This window comes from Chiloscyllium punctatum, chromosome 13, assembly GCF_047496795.1.
Source record: "Chiloscyllium punctatum isolate Juve2018m chromosome 13, sChiPun1.3, whole genome shotgun sequence".
Lineage (NCBI taxonomy): Eukaryota > Metazoa > Chordata > Chondrichthyes > Orectolobiformes > Hemiscylliidae > Chiloscyllium > Chiloscyllium punctatum.
This window is the reverse complement of record NC_092751.1, coordinates 79,787,552-79,805,784: the sequence shown is the minus strand read 5'-3', so window position 1 is coordinate 79,805,784 and position 18,233 is coordinate 79,787,552. Positions and strand designations below refer to the sequence as shown.

The 18,233-nt window shown below is 46.2% G+C and overlaps 1 protein-coding gene across 1 annotated transcript in view; it reads left to right on the top strand.

Annotated features, from left to right (window-relative positions):
- The window catches only part of LOC140484563 (tolloid-like protein 2), a 174,573-nt gene that overhangs the window by 97,245 nt on the left and 59,095 nt on the right, over nucleotides 1–18,233 (top strand). The window contains exon 10 of the mRNA XM_072582942.1: nucleotides 9,828–9,944. Within this exon, the coding sequence (XP_072439043.1) occupies nucleotides 9,828–9,944 (117 nt within the window). The remainder of the gene's footprint in view (nucleotides 1–9,827; nucleotides 9,945–18,233) is intronic.

Genomic DNA, 18,233 nt, shown 5'->3' with positions numbered 1-18,233 from the left:
CAGCCAATCACTGATCCAATTGCCAAATGTCCTTGGATCCCATGAGGTCTTACCTTTGTTCTCAGTCTCCCTTGTACCTTATCAAAAGCCTTGCTGAATTCCGAGCAGATGATGTCCAAAGCATTTACCTCATCTACATGCCTGGTCACCTCTTCGAAACATTCAATCAAGTTGGTCAGGTGAGCTTGACTGTCCTGTAGTGTCAAGATTAGTGTGGTGCTAGAAAAACACAGCAGGTCAGGCAGCATCTGAGGAGCAGGAAAATCGATGTTTCGGGCAAAAGCCCTTCATCAGGAAGCACTGTCCTGTAGTTTCCTGATTTATCTCTTATTCCCTTCTTGAGTAATGGCGCCACATTGGCTATTCTCCATCCTCTGGCACCTCTCCTGTAACCAGATAGAGGAATTGAAAAATGATTGCCAGTGCCCCTGCTATTTCATCCACTGCCTCACTCAAAGGCCTCAGATATATTTCATTCGGCCCTGGAGGTTTTGCTTTCTATACCCACATCATCCCTATCACTAGTGAGCACTGACAAAAAGTATTCTTTTTGAGTCCTACCTTCATCCTCTGACTCCATGCACAAACTGCTGGGGTCCTTAATACTCTTACCCTTGTTATCTTTTTACCCTTATCATACCAAGAAAATAATTGAGGATTTTCCTTTGCTTATCTGCCATTGTCCTTTCATATCCCCTTTAAGCTTTCCTAATCTTCCTTTTAAATTTCCTCTTGCATATTCTTTTACCCCTCTAAGATTTCTGTTGTTCTGAACCCTCATTATCTGTTAGAAGGCTCCTTTTTGTCTCTTAATCCAATGCTACATATCTCCAATATCACTGGATTTGTCAGTCCCATCCATTATGTTTACGGGAACATGTTGACCCTATGCTCTCCATATTCCCATCGTTCTGACACAGAGTCACCTGAAAGTATATTCTTCCAGTCCACTCTGGTTTAATTGTTTCTGATCTGCGAGTCATAGAGTCATAGAGGTGTACAGCACAGAAACAGACCCTTCGGTCCAACTCATCCATGCCCACCAGATGTCTCAACCCAATCTAATCCCACCTGCCAGCAACCAGCCCACATCCCTCCAAATTCTTCCCAGTCATATACCCATCCAGGTGCCTTTTAAATGTTGAAACTGTACGAGCCTCCACCACTTCCTCTGGCAGCTCATTCCATACACGGACCACCCTCTGTGTGAAAAGGTTGCCCCTTAGGTCTCTTTTATATCTTTCCCCACTCGCCCTAAACCTATGCCCTCTAGTTCTGGAGTCCCTCACCCCAGAGAAAAGAATTTGTCTATTTATCCTATCCATGCCCCTCATAATTTTGTAAACCTCTATAAGGTCACCCCTCAGCCTCCAACGCTCCAGGGAAAACAGCCCCAGCCTGTTCAGCCTCTCCCTGTAGCACAAATCCTCCAACCCTGGCAACATCCTTGTAAATCTTTTCTGAACCCTTTCAAGTTTCACAACATCTTTCCGATAGGAAGGAGACCAGAATTGCACACAATATTCCATCAATGGCCTGACCAATGTCCTGTACAGTCACACCATGACCTCCCAACTCCGATACTCAATACTCTGACCAATAAAGGAAAACATACCAAATGCCTTCTTCACTATCCTATCCACCTGCAACTCCACTTTCAAGGAGCTATGAACCTGCACTCTAAGGTCTCTTTGTTCATCAACACTCCCCAGGACCTTATCATTAAGTGTATAAGTCCTGCTCTGATTTGCTTTCCCAAAATGCATTCTCAAATCACATTTATCTAATTTAAACTCCATCTGCCACTTCTCAGCCCATTGGCCCATCTGATCAAGATCCTGTTGTAATCTAATGTTACCTTCTTTGCTGTCCACTACACCTCCAATTTTGGAATCATCTGCAAACTTACGAACTGTACCTCTTATGCTCGCATCCAAATCATTTAGATTAATGATGAGATGTAGAGGACTAAGCACTGATCCTTGTGGCACTCCACTGGTCACAGGCCTCCAGACTGTAAAACAACCCTCCACCACCACCCTCTGTCTTCTACCTTTGAGTCAGTTCTGTATCCAAATGGCTAGTTCACCCTGTATTCCATGAGATCTAACCTTGCTAATCAGTCTCTCATGGGGAACCTTGTCAAACACCTTACTGAAATCCATATAGATCACATCTACTGTTCTGACCTTATCAATCCTCTTTGTTACTTCTTCAAAAAACTCAATCAAGTTTGTGAGACATGATTTCCCACACATAAAGCCATGTTGACTAACCCTAATTAGTCCTTGCCATTCCAAATACATGTACATCCTGTCCCTCAGGATTCCCTCCAACAACTTGCCCACCACTGAGGTTAAGCTCACCTGTCTATAGTTCCCTGGCTTGTCTTTACCACCCTTCTTAAACAGTGGCACCACATTTGCCAACCTCCAGTCTTCCAGCACCTCACCTGTGACTATCGTTGATACAAATATCTCAGCAAGAGGCCCAGCAATCACTTCTCTAGCTTCCCACAGAGTTCTCGGGTACACCTGATCAGGTCCTGGGGATTTATCCACTTTTATGCGTTTCAAGACATCCAGCATTTCCTCCTCTGTAATATGGACATTTTTCAAGGTGTCTCCATCTATTTCTCTACATTCTATATCTTCCATGTCCTTTTCCACAGTAAACACTGTTGCAAAATACTTATTTAGTATCTCCCCCATCTCCTGCGGCTCCACACAAAGGCTGCCTTGCTGATCTTTGAGGGGCCCTATTCTCTCTCCAGTTATCCTTTTGTCCTTTATGCATTTGTAAAAACCCTTTGGATTCTCCTTAATTCTATTTGCCAAAGCTATCTCATGTCCCCTTTTTGCCCTCCTGATTTCCCTCTTAAGTATACTCCTACTTCCTTTATACTCTTCTAAGGATTCACTCGATCTATCCTGTCTATACCTGACATATGCTTCCTTCTTTTTCTTAACCAAACCCACAATTTCTTTAGTCATCCAGCATTCACTACACCTACCAGCCTCTCCTTTCACCCTGACAGGAATATACTGTCTCTGGACTCTCGTTATCTCATTTCTGAAGGCTTCCCATTTTCCAGCCGTCCCTTGCCCCCAATCAGCTTTTGAAAGTCCTTGCCTTATACCGTCTATTTTTTCCAATTTCGAACTTCAACTTTTTAGATCTGGTCTAGCCTTTTCCATCACTTATTAAAATCAGTTTTCCTTCAGTTTTGAACTTTGAGCTAAGGCCCATTCTTGTCCTTTCTCCTACCAATCTTGAATCTAACAGAGTTATCATCACTGTCTGTGGTATGCTTCTGTCTGATACTGCAGCCATCTGCCCAGCTTTATGACCTAAGTGTAAGCCCAAGATCATCTCTCTCTTGTAGGGCCTTCTATGTACAGTGGCTTAAAAAGCCTCTCCTGGATACATTTCAAGAATTCTACTCCCTCCAAACGCTTCACACTGTGACTACCCCAGTTAATGTTGGGGATGTTGGAAGATCCTACTTTGACTACCCTATTACTTCTCTGAAATGTGCCTCAAACTCTGCTCTTCTATTACTCTCGGACTGTTAGGGAATCTATAACAGACTCCCATCAATGTGATTGATCCTTACTGATTTTTAAGTTCTACCCATATGGCTTCATTTGAGGAACTTTCTAAGATGTCATCTCTCCTTCCTGCTGTAATCGATTCCCTGATTAAAATTGCGACACCTCCTCCTCTTCTACCTCCTTCCCTGTCTTGCCTGAAGACCTTGTATTCTGGAATATTCTGGAATATTAAGCTGCAAATCCTGCCCCCCTTTCAACCATGTGAGGTGACAGTGAGGACTGCAGATGCTGGAAACCTGAGTTTAGACTAGAGTGGTGCTGGAAAAGCACAGCAGGTCAGGCAGCATCTGAGGAGCAGGAAAATCGATGTTTCAGGCAAAAGCCCTTCATCAGGAATGGAGGCAGGGAGCCTCCAGGGGGAGAGATAAATGAGAGGGGGGGGGGTGGGTGCAGAGCTGGGCAGAAGGTAGCAAAGAGTACAATAGGTGAATTGGGATGGGGATCAAGGTGATAGATCAAGAGAGGAGGGTGGAGCGGATAGGTGGGAAGGGAGATTGGCAGGTAGGACAGGTCATGAGGACAGTGCTGAGCTGGAAGGTTGGAACTGGGTAAGGAGAGGGGAGGGGAAATGAGGAAACTGGTGAAGTCCACTTTCAACCATGTCTCAATGACAGCAATGTCATCAAATGCCCATGTTTTAATTTGTGCCCTTAACTTATCTGCCTTGTTCCTCAGACTTCCAGCGCTAAAATAAGTACCATCCAACTTTATCAAACTCCCTGAGCCTTAACTGGCCCACAATTTTGATTCCTTCGTGACTCACTTCCTGTCTCTTCTAATTTTGTTCATTCATCTTTCCCTGATGAACATTCTCTCTAGATCCCACCGCGTGCAAAAGTAGTTTCACCCACTTTTGGGGTCCTAGGCACAGAGGGTTGAGGTGTCAATATCTGGTGGTGGGGGTTGTCAGGTCCTGGAGTGAGAGAGCTATCAGATCTCTCTGGTTTGGAAGGTAAACTGGGCTTGACAGGTTTCTTGTTACTCAGGAGTTAGACTCAGTGTTTAATAGTCTAACTATCTCTGAGTAACTATTACATAACATCAGTGGAAACTTCCAATTTAATGGATACTTTTGGAGTGCTGTGGTATTTCCTCGTGGAAATCTTCAATTTCCTGTGCAATTCCTTTGGATTCTGCTACAAAGGGGATTCCCCAGGGCGCCCATGTAAAATTTTTATTGTTCACTTCCATTCAATCCTCTTCCTCTTTGTCACTACTGGGTCACCCTTCACCTTTTTGGAAAACCATCCCCCTACCCATTATTTCTCACGTTCTTTTCATCTATCCGAAACTTCCTGGGTCAAAGATAGTCCACGTTTCCAATGGGGGTTTATTCCTCAAATGATGTACATTCATTGAGAATTATGAACCAATTGTATGTCATTAATATGAAATATCGCATCAATATGAAAGTCCATTGTGTTATGATCACTCCTTCCCAGATGATCCTTCCCTGCTGAAGTATTAATTAGCCTGATGGGGGCCCTACAGTGTGGAAACAGGCCCTTCTGCCCTGCAAGTCTACTCCGAAGAATATCCCACCCAGACCCATTTCCCTATTACTTTTCATTTACCCCTGACAAATGCACCTAAGCGGCACATCCCTGAACACTTTAGGCAATTTAACATGGCCAACTCGCCTGCACATCTTTGGATTGTGGGAGGAAGCAGGAGTACCCAGAGAGAACCCACGCAGACAATGTGCAAACTCCACACAGACAGTCACCTGAGATTGGAATTGAACCCGGGTCCACTGTGAAGCAGCAGTGCTAACCACTGTGCCACCCCAACTGGATCTGAAGTGACTTTTTATCTTAACATATTGTGGAAAGTGATCAACTCTGCATTCCTTGAACTGGTCCTCTAAGTTGCTTTTGCCATTTTGTTTTGCCCATTCTAGGGAGAGTCCTTATGAATATTACATCATATTTATTGCAAGTTTCTTTAATTCTGTTCAGCACTGTTATTACAATGAGATGATCGATAAACTACTGTGAGGAGTGTTTTCTTGCCCTTAGTTATTTCTTTGTTCCAACGTAGATTTCTGCATGAAGTTCCTACTTCACCACTACTTTCAGCACATCCTTAATCATCAGGTTGACCTTCCTTTTCCATTTTGTCTGTCTGTCTTCGAAAACCTTCTGCAAATTTGTCACTTTAAAAGCATTGCTTCAGTAATGGCTATTAGTTGAATCCATTGTTTTCTATTTGTATCAGTTATCCATCTACCTTGGTATGATTGCTATGTCTAATAAGGTAAAGGAGTCTTAGGGGGTAATCTGATAGAGGTCTACAAAATTATGGGAAGCATAGATATGGTGGATCGTCAAAGACTTTTTCTCAGAGAGGAAAGGTCAATTACAAGAAGGCACAGGTTCAAGGTGATGGAGGAAAGTTTCGGGGAGGAGTGTGGGGAAAATCGTTGACACAGAGGGTGGTGGTTGCCTGCAACTGGAGATGGTGTAAGTCAACATGTTTAAGATGTGTCTTGACAGACTCATGAATAGGAGGTGAATGGAGGAAGGGAAACCACATTTGGGCAATAAGCAGTGGGTCTAAATAAGGACTAGGAATTGGTGCAGGCTTGGTAGGTCAATGGGCATGTTCCTGTGCTGTACAGAGGAAATTTGATTTTCCGAACAACAAGGGCAGCGAACATTTTGTTTGGATAATTGAATGTTGGGATAACACAGTTTAGCCAAGCATCGCGACCTTGCGATCTTGTCCGGATAATCTGAAATTGGGATAATCGAATGCCAGATAATCAAGGTTCCTCTGTATTGAATTGAATTGAATTGTATAAAGAGCCTTTCATTTTCATTTATAACTTTTTTTTTCTTGGTAATGCCTTGGCCATGAATATCTGTTTACCATTATCCAACTCACTGACCTTGGCTTGACCTGCTGAATCCTACCCCAGTCAGTACTCTGCTCAAAAACTTGACATTGCTGTTCCTACTCAGGGAGCTGGATATTCCGGCTATGTTGGATCAGAGGTGGATGGGATTCCAGGATTCCTGCCTTTGTGCCTGTCGTTTGGGATTTTTATGCCCCTGGGATAAAGTTTATGACAGCAAATCCCTGCAAAGCAATCTCAACCTTCCTTGCTCCTTTCCGGGCTGAATGTTTTAGAGTTGCTGCTCTTTCTCTGATGGCTCTTGACAGCTCGGAGTAGAGGTGAACTATTTAGAGTTGGTAAGCTTTTGACAGGGAGGAAATTTCCAGAACATCACCTTGATTTAATAGCAGGCATATCTGATCAGGTTTGGGGCCTATTTTTAGACATTCAAGACAAAGGTCTAATATGGGAATTTGACCCAGGATTGTTAACAGTGTAGAGGGAGGCCATTCAGCCCACTGTGCCTGCACTGGCTCTTCGAATGAACATCATTACTTACTGCCAATCTCCTGCTTTCCCCTACACCCTTGCACTTTATTCCAATCCAAATAATCATTCAATTCCCTTTTTAAAAGCATCTAGAATATCTTAACGAGGGGTCTAATGCCTTTTTTTCAAAAACTCTGGGAGAAATCGGTCAGTGTTCAACAGAGTTTAAGCCCAGTCTGTTCTGCTCAGGTTTAGTAATTTGCTGTGGTTGAACAATTGCTATCATGCTCCTGCTGGTCCCAGTCACATCCTCAAAAATCTTCCACACCAATCTGAGGTCCAGACTGCTGAGGCAATTGGAGATCCTGCTAGAAAGACCAGTTGACACACGCCAGCAGCTTGTCTGGGAAGATTTAGAATTACTATCATCCAACTGAGACCTGGTGACCAGGTTTGGGCCAGGCTTGGGCCTACCTGGGTGTGTGCTGTTTTCATCAGATCCAGATGCATCTGAAAGTGGGTCCAGGTGAACTTCTATCCCAGAACCTATGACTGCAGCACTGTCTTAGTACGGCACTCAAAGGTCAATCAACATTGCTCGAGTCTCTGCAGTGAACGCACTGTCTTCTGACTCTGGGCCAAACATTGTCCTGTAAGACTATCTCCAGTCATAACGAGCACCCGAGCTACAAACCTTTTCGCAAACTTTGAACACCTATGGGCGAGAGGCCGGTTCCTGCATGAATGCCGAAAGAATCGAATCCTTCCACTATGTGTCAGATATAGACCACCAGTCAACACCAACTAGCCTTGAAACGACACGACCAGTTATCCTTAGTAGCCACACATGCAGATGACAAGCAACATGAATTCGACTGGGGCAACACTACTATTATAGGACAAGCCAAACAGAGAACAGCCAGGGAATTCCTAGAGGCATGACACTCATCTACAGATTCAATCAACAAACACATCGACCTGGACCCAATATACCGGCCACTGCAGCGGACAGCTGGAACTGACAACCGGAAGCGGCAGATTCAAACCACTACAAATGCCGGAGGAAAGATCACAGAAGTGCTTCACAGGAGGCTCCCAAGCACTGAGGATGTCACCTAGACAGGGGACGGAACGTCTGCAACACAAATTCCCAGCTCGGCGAACAGAACCATTACAACTATCTCCTTATACTACCACCTTGATGAATTTCAATGGCAACAAGATTGAATTCTTTAGCTCCAGCTGCATTTTACTTGTATCTCTTGCTTTCAGCAGACATTTTCTCCTTTTCATTGCTATCATTTACACCTATTTTACATTGCAATCTTTCCTTTACTATCATTAGCACAATCTGATCATCTTCACCCTCAGTTTCATTTGCTCCTCCTTGCTCTCTGTCTACAGAAAAAAATCTCACTATTATCCAGCACCTTTTGGTGCTGAAGCAGAGTTATATTGGATATGAAACTGTTTCTCTCTCCAGAGATAATGCCTAAGCTATGTTTCCCCAGTACTACCTGTTTATTCCCCCAGTTTCCAAAACTTACATTACTATCCACTGAACCTTGAGGACAGTCAGATTCATACATGAGGCATTTTAAAAAATTGAATCTCTTTTATTGTTAATGACACAACTTGAGCTGACTTCAAGTGAGGCAATAAATTCAATTTTGATCCCAAGCTTCAGATTTCTGTTCTGACCCTATCTCACTTGCCTGCACGGACAGGGTTTCATCTCCTGACCTAATTGCATTCCAACTTTAAAGAAAGAAAAATGTGCATTCATAAAGCAAATTTAACATCTTCAGAAAGTCATAGTAGAGTGGCATGGTGGCTTAGTGGTTAGCACTGCTGCCTCACGATGCCAGGGACCCAGGTTCAATTCCAGCATCGGACACACTGTCTGTGTGGGGTTTGCACATTCTCCTCGTGTCTACGTGAGTTTCCTCCCTTATTCCAAACGTGTGTAAGTTAAGTGAACTAGCCATGTTAAATTTCCCTGCCATCCAGCCATATGTAGGTTAGGTGGATTAGCCAAGGGGGGGGGGGGGGTAAAGTGGGATGCTCTTCGGAGACTTGCTGTGGATTTGATGGGCTGAATGGCCTGCTTCCACACTATAAGGATTCTCTTTTACAGCCAGTGAAGAACTTCTGAAAGGCTTAACAATCAATTTTTCAATGTATAATTTCAGTTACATCACACTGCAAATTTTTGCTATAAATTCTGTGTGTTAGGATTGAGCCCTCCACTATCACCTGATGAAGGAGCGTCGCTCCGAAAGCTAGTGTGCTTCCAATTAAACCTGTTGGACTATAACCTGGTGTTGTGTGATTTTTAACTTTGTACACCCCAGTCCAACACCGGCATCTCCAAATTCTGAAATATAGTCACTGTTGTTTTAGTACGAGAAACAAGGCAGCCGATCTACCCACAAACAGCAATGGGGTAATTTACTGGATACTTTGTTCTAATGCTCAAAGCTTTTCTGATTTTTGTAATATTTATGGAGGATGGAGGTAGAGTGAGCTTATTTTGCCCATTCCCAATTGCCCTTGAACTGTATGGCTTGCTAGGCGGTTTCAGAGGGCAGTTCAGAGTTAACCACGTTGCTAAGGGTCTGTAGGCCAGACTGGATAAGGATGAAGGATTTCCCTCTCTAAAGGATATTAATGACCCAGATGGGATTTTACCTGAGCTGAAAAATGTGTTGCTGGAAAAGCGCAGCAGGTCAGGCAGCATCCAAGGAGCAGGAGAATGTTGGGAGTGGGGAGAATGTACCCAGTGAGGTACATTGAAACAAAATTAATTTTAAAAATATGTTTGTCAAGTTGTGTCATTGCAAGTGGCTGGTGATTAATGTTGGTCCTGGGCTGTCTCCTTTCAGGCCGATTCTGTGGTGAGAAACTTCCGGAAACCATCATTTCCACCGACAGCTGGCTCTGGATTGAGTTCCGCAGCAGCAGTAATGGGATGGGAAAAGGCTTTTCTGCTGTGTATGAAGGTGTCGATGGTTTTATATTTTTATATATTTATATTTTCTTAATATTTTTATATTGACATTTTTCAACAAAATCATATCTTCACAGGTGATATTTTGCCAATGATTTATACCACAAAAATGACCACATGTACTTTTATGGCAAGTTGAATTGTCAAGTACCATTATTTTAGGCGAAAGCTGAAGGTCAATGTTTATAACAGTAATCGTCTAAAAGTTAATAACGGTCAGCTTTTGCACAAGATTGAAACTTAGAAAACAGGAGCAGGAATAGGCCATTCAGCCCTTTGAGCCTGCTTCGTAATTCAGTATGGCTGACCATCGAACTCAGTGCCCTGTTCCTGCTTTCTCCCCGTTTCACCCATTTAATCCTAAGAATTATATCTGACTCCTTCTTGAAAATATTTAATGCATTGGGTTCAATTACTTTCTGTGACCTAGAATTCCACACGTTCGCCACTCTCTGGGTGAATGTGTTTCTCCTCAGATCTAAATGGTCTGCCTTGTATCACGAGGCTGGACATTCTGGTTCTGGATTCCCGGCTATCAGGAATGTTCCTCCTGCGTTTATCCTATCCAGTCCTGTTAGAATTTTGGAGATTTTTGTGATGGCCCCTCATTCTTCTGAACTCCAATGAATATATTCATAACTGATTCAGTGTCTCTACCTACACCCACAGTCCTATCATCCCAAAAAGCAATAAACCTTTGTTGTACCTTAGCTGGCACAATATCCTTCCTCACGTCATGAAACAAAATCATTCCTATAGGAGGGAGACCAGAATTTCAAGCAATAATCCAAAAGTGGTCAAACCAATGTCATGTATAGCTGCAACATGACCTCCCAACTCCGCAACACAGAAAAAGGAAGGCAGCAATGAGAGAGAAATGGCTGATCAAATCATCAGCCTGTTTGTCCAGCAGGATGTGCGGAGGTAGGAGGGGAGCACATGAGGGTAAGAGTGGGGTACGGTATGAAGAGAAGCTGTGGCTGGAATGTGCCACTGTCCCAGTGGTGTCCTGAAGGATGGGGAGTGCGGAATCAGTCTCCGACCTGTCCACTTGCCCCAGGCAGCTTTGTTCACGTTGTGTGCTGCCTTCTCCTCCACCGCAAGAGACTGTCTGTCTGTGACAGGCTTCTCTAACACTGACCGGAGACTGTGTGTGTCTGTGACAGGCTTCTCTAACACTGACCGGAGACTGTGTGTGTCTGTGACAGGCTTCTCTAACACTCACCAGAGACTGTCTGTCTGTGACAGGCTTTTCTAATACTGACCGGAGACTGTGTGTGTCTGTGACAGGCTTCTCTAACACTGAACAGATACTGTGTGTGTCTGTGACAGGCTTCTCAAACACTGACCGGAGACTGTGTGTGTCTGTGACAGGCTTCTCGAACACTGACCAGAGACTGTCTGTCTGTGACAGGCTTTTCTAATACTGACCGGAGACTGTGTGTGTCTGTGACAGGCTTCTCTAACACTGACCAAAGACTGTGTGTGTCTGTGACAGGCTTCTCTAACACTGACCGGAGACTGTGTGTGTCTGTGACAGGCTTTTCTAATACTGACCGGAGACTGTGTGTGTCTGTGACAGGCTTCTCTAACACTGACCAAAGACTGTGTGTGTCTGTGACAGGCTTCTCTAACACTGACCGGAGACTGTGTGTGTCTGTGACAGGCTTCTCTAACACTGACCAGAGACTGTGTGTGTCTGTGACAGGGTTCTCTAAAACTGCATGGAGACTGTGTGCGTCTGTGACAGGCTTCTCTAACACTGACCAGAGACTGTGTGTGTCTGTAACAGGCTTTTCTAACACTGACCGGAGACTGTGTGTGTCTGTGACAGGCTTCTCGAACACTGACCGGAGACTGTGTGTGTCTGTGACAGGCTTCTCTAACGCTGACGGGAGACTGTGTGTGTCTGTGACAGGCTTCTCTAACACTGAACAGATACTGTGTGTGTCTGTGACAGGCTTCTCAAACACTGACCGGAGACTGTGTGTGTCTGTGACAGGCTTCTCGAACACTGACTGGAGACTGTCTGTCTGTGACAGGCTTTTCTAATACTGACCGGAGACTGTGTGTGTCTGTGACAGGCTTCTCTAACACTGACCGGAGACTGTCTGTCTGTGACAGGCTTTTCTAATACTGACCGGAGACTGTGTGTGTCTGTGACAGGCTTCTCTAACACTGACCAAAGACTGTGTGTGTCTGTGACAGGCTTCTCTAACACTGACCGGAGACTGTGTGTGTCTGTGACAGGCTTTTCTAATACTGACCGGAGACTGTGTGTGTCTGTGACAGGCTTCTCTAACACTGACCAAAGACTGTGTGTGTCTGTGACAGGCTTCTCTAACACTGACCAGAGACTGTGTGTGTCTGTGACAGGGTTCTCTAAAACTGCATGGAGACTGTGTGCGTCTGTGACAGGCTTCTCTAACACTGACCAGAGACTGTGTGTGTCTGTAACAGGCTTTTCTAACACTGACCGGAGACTGTGCCTGTGACAGGCTTCTCTAACACTGACCGGAGACTGTGTGTGTCTGTGACAGGCTTCTCGAACACTGACCGGAGACTGGTGTGTCTGTGACAGGCTTCTCGAACACTGTCCGGAGACTGTGCCTGTGACAGGCTTCTCTAACACTGACCGGAGACTGTGTGTGTCTGTGACAGGCTTTTCTAACACTGACCGGAGACTGTGCCTGTGACAGGCTTCTCTAACACTGACCGGAGACTGTGTGTGTCTGTGACAGGCTTCTCGAACACTGACCGGAGACTGTGTGTGTCTGTGACAGGCTTCTCTAACGCTGACGGGAGACTGTGTGTGTCTGTGACAGGCTTCTCTAACACTGAACAGATACTGTGTGTGTCTGTGACAGGCTTCTCAAACACTGACCGGAGACTGTGTGTGTCTGTGACAGGCTTCTCGAACACTGACTGGAGACTGTCTGTCTGTGACAGGCTTTTCTAATACTGACCAGAGACTGTGTGTGTCTGTGACAGGCTTCTCGAACACTGACCGGAGACTGTGTGTGTCTGTGACAGGCTTCTCGAACACTGACCAGAGACTGTGTCTGTGACAGGCTTCTCTAACACTGACCGGAGACTGTGTGTGTCTGTGACAGGCTTCTCTAACGATGACGGGAGACTGTGTGTGTCTGTGACAGGCTTCTCTAACGTTGACGGGAGACTGTGTGTGTCTGTGACAGGCTTCTCTAACACTGAACAGATACTGTGTGTGTCTGTGACAGGCTTCTCAAACACTGACCGGAGACTGTGTGTGTCTGTGACAGGCTTCTCGAACACTGACTGGAGACTGTCTGTCTGTGACAGGCTTTTCTAATACTGACCAGAGACTGTGTGTGTCTGTGACAGGCTTCTCGAACACTGACCGGAGACTGTGTGTGTCTGTGACAGGCTTCTCGAACACTGACCATAGACTGTGTGTGTCTGTGACAGGCTTCTCTAACACTGACCAGAGACTGTGTGTGTCTGTGACAGGCTTCTCGAACACTGACCGGAGACTGTGTGTGTCTGTGACAGGCTTCTCGAACACTGACCATAGACTGTGAGTGTATGTGACAGGCTTATCTAACACTGACCGGAGACTCTGTGTGAGTCTGTGACAGGCTTCTCTAACACTGACCAGAGACTGTGTGTGTCTGTGACAGGCTTCTCGAACACTGACCGGAGACTGTGTGAATCTTAGACAGGCTTCTCTAACACTGACCAGAGACTTTGTGTGTGTCTGTGACAGGCTTCTCGAACACTGACCAGAGACTGTGTGTGTCTGTGACAGGCTTCTCTAACACTGACCAGAGACTGTGTGTGTCTGTGACAGGCTTCTCTAACACTGACCGGAGACTGTCTGTCTGTGACAGGCTTCTCTAACACTGACCGGAGACTGTGTGTGTCTGTGACAGGTTTCTCTAACACTGACCAGAGACTGTGTGTGTCTGTAACAGGCTTTTCTAACACTGACCGGAGACTGTGCCTGTGACAGGCTTCTCTAACACTGACCGGAGACTGTGTGTGTCTGTGACAGGCTTCTCTAACACTGACCGGAGACTGTGTGTGTCTGTGACAGGCTTCTCTAACACTGAACAGATACTGTGTGTGTCTGTGACAGGCTTCTCAAACACTGACCGGAGACTGTGTGTGTCTGTGACAGGCTTCTCGAACACTGACCAAAGACTGTCTGTCTGTGACAGGCTTTTCTAATACTGACCGGAGACTGTGTGTGTCTGTGACAGGCTTCTCTAACACTGACCAAAGACTGTGTGTGTCTGTGACAGGCTTCTCTAACACTGACCGGAGACTGTGTGTGTCTGTGACAGGCTTTTCTAATACTGACCGGAGACTGTGTGTGTCTGTGACAGGCTTCTCTAACACTGACCAACGACTGTGTGTGTCTGTGACAGGCTTCTCTAACACTGACCAGAGACTGTGTGTGTCTGTGACAGGCTTCTCTAACACTGACCGGAGACTGTGTGTGTCTGTGACAGGCTTCTCTAACACTGACCGGAGACTGTGTGTGTCTGTGACAGGCTTCTCGAACACTGACCGGAGACTGTGCCTGTGACAGGCTTGTCTAACACTGACCGGAGACTGTGTGTGTCTGTGACAGGCTTTTCTAACACTGACCGGAGACTGTGCCTGTGACAGGCTTCTCTAACACTGACCGGAGACTGTGTGTGTCTGTGACAGGCTTCTCGAACACTGACCGGAGACTGTGTGTGTCTGTGACAGGCTTCTCTAACGCTGACGGGAGACTGTGTGTGTCTGTGACAGGCTTCTCTAACACTGAACAGATACTGTGTGTGTCTGTGACAGGCTTCTCAAACACTGACCGGAGACTGTGTGTGTCTGTGACAGGCTTCTCGAACACTGACTGGAGACTGTCTGTCTGTGACAGGCTTTTCTAATACTGACCAGAGACTGTGTGTGTCTGTGACAGGCTTCTCGAACACTGACCATAGACTGTGTGTGTCTGTGACAGGCTTCTCTAACACTGACCGGAGACTGTGTGTGTCTGTGACAGGCTTCTCTAACGTTGACGGGAGACTGTGTGTGTCTGTGACAGGCTTCTCTAACGTTGACGGGAGACTGTGTGTGTCTGTGACAGGCTTCTCTAACACTGAACAGATACTGTGTGTGTCTGTGACAGGCTTCTCAAACACTGACCGGAGACTGTGTGTGTCTGTGACAGGCTTCTCGAACACTGACTGGAGACTATCTGTCTGTGACAGGCTTTTCTAATACTGACCAGAGAATGTGTGTGTCTGTGACAGGCTTCTCGAACACTGACCGGAGACTGTGTGTGTCTGTGACAGGCTTCTCGAACACTGACCATAGACTGTGTGTGTCTGTGACAGGCTTCTCTAACACTGACCAGAGACTGTGTGTGTCTGTGACAGGCTTCTCGAACACTGACCGGAGACTGTATGTGTCTGTGACAGGCTTCTCGAACACTGACCATAGACTGTGAGTGTATGTGACAGGCTTATCTAACACTGACCGGAGACTCTGTGTGAGTCTGTGACAGGCTTCTCTAACACTGACCAGAGACTGTGTGTGTCTGTGACAGGCTTCTCGGACACTGACCGGAGACTGTGTGAATCTTAGACAGGCTTCTCTAACACTGACCAGAGACTTTGTGTGTGTCTGTGACAGGCTTCTCTAACACTGACCGGAGACTGTGTGTGTCTGTGACAGGCTTCTCTAACACTGACCAGAGACTGTGTGTGTCTGTGACAGGCTTCTCTAACAGTGACCATAAAATGTGTGTGTCTATGACAGGCATCTTTAACACTGACCGGAGACTGTGTGTGTCTGTGACAGGCTTCTCTAACACTGACTGGAGAAAGCCTGTCTGTGACAGACTTCTCTAACAGTGACCGGAGACTGTCTGTGTCTGTGACAGGCTACTCTAACACTGACCAGAGATTTTGCGTGTGTCTGTGACAGACATCTCTAACACTGACTGGAGACTGTCTGTCTGTGACAGGCTTCTCTAACACTGACCGGAGACTGTCTGTCTGTGACAGACTTCTCTAACACTGACCGAAGACTGTGTGTGTCTGTGACAGGCTTCTCTCACACTGACCGAAGACTGTGTGTGTCTGTGACAGGCTTCTCTCACACTGACCAGAGACTGTGTGTGTCTGTGACAGGCTTCTCTAACACTGACCGGAGACTGTCTGTCTGTGACAGGCTTCTCTAATACTGACCAGAGACTGTTTGTGTCTGTGACAGGCTTCTCTAACACTGACCGGAGACTGTCTCTGTGTTTTTGACAGGCGCATTTAACAGTGACCAGAGACTGTGTGTGTCTGTGACAGGCTTCTCTACCACTGACCAGAGACTGTGTGATTTGCGACAGGCTTCTCTAAAACTGACAGGACACTGTGTGTGTCTGTGACAGGTTTCTCTAACACTGACCAGAGACTGTGAGTGTGTGTCTGTGACAGGCTTCTCTAACACTGAACAGATACTGTGTGTGTCTGTGACAGGCTTCTCTAACACTGAACAGATACTGTGTGTGTCTGTGACAGGCTTCTCAAACACTGACCGGAGACTGTGTGTGTCTGTGACAGGCTTCTCGAACACTGACTGGAGACTGTCTGTCTGTGACAGGCTTTTCTAATACTGACCAGAGACTGTGTGTGTCTGTGACAGGCTTCTCGAACACTGACCATAGACTGTGTGTGTCTGTGACAGGCTTCTCTAACACTGACCGGAGACTGTGTGTGTCTGTGACAGGCTTCTCTAACGTTGACGGGAGACTGTGTGTGTCTGTGACAGGCTTCTCTAACGTTGACGGGAGACTGTGTGTGTCTGTGACAGGCTTCTCTAACACTGAACAGATACTGTGTGTGTCTGTGACAGGCTTCTCAAACACTGACCGGAGACTGTGTGTGTCTGTGACAGGCTTCTCGAACACTGACTGGAGACTATCTGTCTGTGACAGGCTTTTCTAATACTGACCAGAGAATGTGTGTGTCTGTGACAGGCTTCTCGAACACTGACCGGAGACTGTGTGTGTCTGTGACAGGCTTCTCGAACACTGACCATAGACTGTGTGTGTCTGTGACAGGCTTCTCTAACACTGACCAGAGACTGTGTGTGTCTGTGACAGGCTTCTCGAACACTGACCGGAGACTGTATGTGTCTGTGACAGGCTTCTCGAACACTGACCATAGACTGTGAGTGTATGTGACAGGCTTATCTAACACTGACCGGAGACTCTGTGTGAGTCTGTGACAGGCTTCTCTAACACTGACCAGAGACTGTGTGTGTCTGTGACAGGCTTCTCGGACACTGACCGGAGACTGTGTGAATCTTAGACAGGCTTCTCTAACACTGACCAGAGACTTTGTGTGTGTCTGTGACAGGCTTCTCTAACACTGACCGGAGACTGTGTGTGTCTGTGACAGGCTTCTCTAACACTGACCAGAGACTGTGTGTGTCTGTGACAGGCTTCTCTAACAGTGACCATAAAATGTGTGTGTCTATGACAGGCATCTTTAACACTGACCGGAGACTGTGTGTGTCTGTGACAGGCTTCTCTAACACTGACTGGAGAAAGCCTGTCTGTGACAGACTTCTCTAACAGTGACCGGAGACTGTCTGTGTCTGTGACAGGCTACTCTAACACTGACCAGAGATTTTGCGTGTGTCTGTGACAGACATCTCTAACACTGACTGGAGACTGTCTGTCTGTGACAGGCTTCTCTAACACTGACCGGAGACTGTCTGTCTGTGACAGACTTCTCTAACACTGACCGAAGACTGTGTGTGTCTGTGACAGGCTTCTCTCACACTGACCGAAGACTGTGTGTGTCTGTGACAGGCTTCTCTCACACTGACCAGAGACTGTGTGTGTCTGTGACAGGCTTCTCTAACACTGACCGGAGACTGTCTGTCTGTGACAGGCTTCTCTAATACTGACCAGAGACTGTTTGTGTCTGTGACAGGCTTCTCTAACACTGACCGGAGACTGTCTCTGTGTTTTTGACAGGCGCATTTAACAGTGACCAGAGACTGTGTGTGTCTGTGACAGGCTTCTCTACCACTGACCAGAGACTGTGTGATTTGCGACAGGCTTCTCTAAAACTGACAGGACACTGTGTGTGTCTGTGACAGGTTTCTCTAACACTGACCAGAGACTGTGAGTGTGTGTCTGTGACAGGCTTCTCTAACACGGACCGGAGACTGTGTGTGTCTGTGACAGGCTTCTCTAACACTAACCGGAGACTGTGTGTGTCTGTGACAGGCTTCTCTAACACTGACC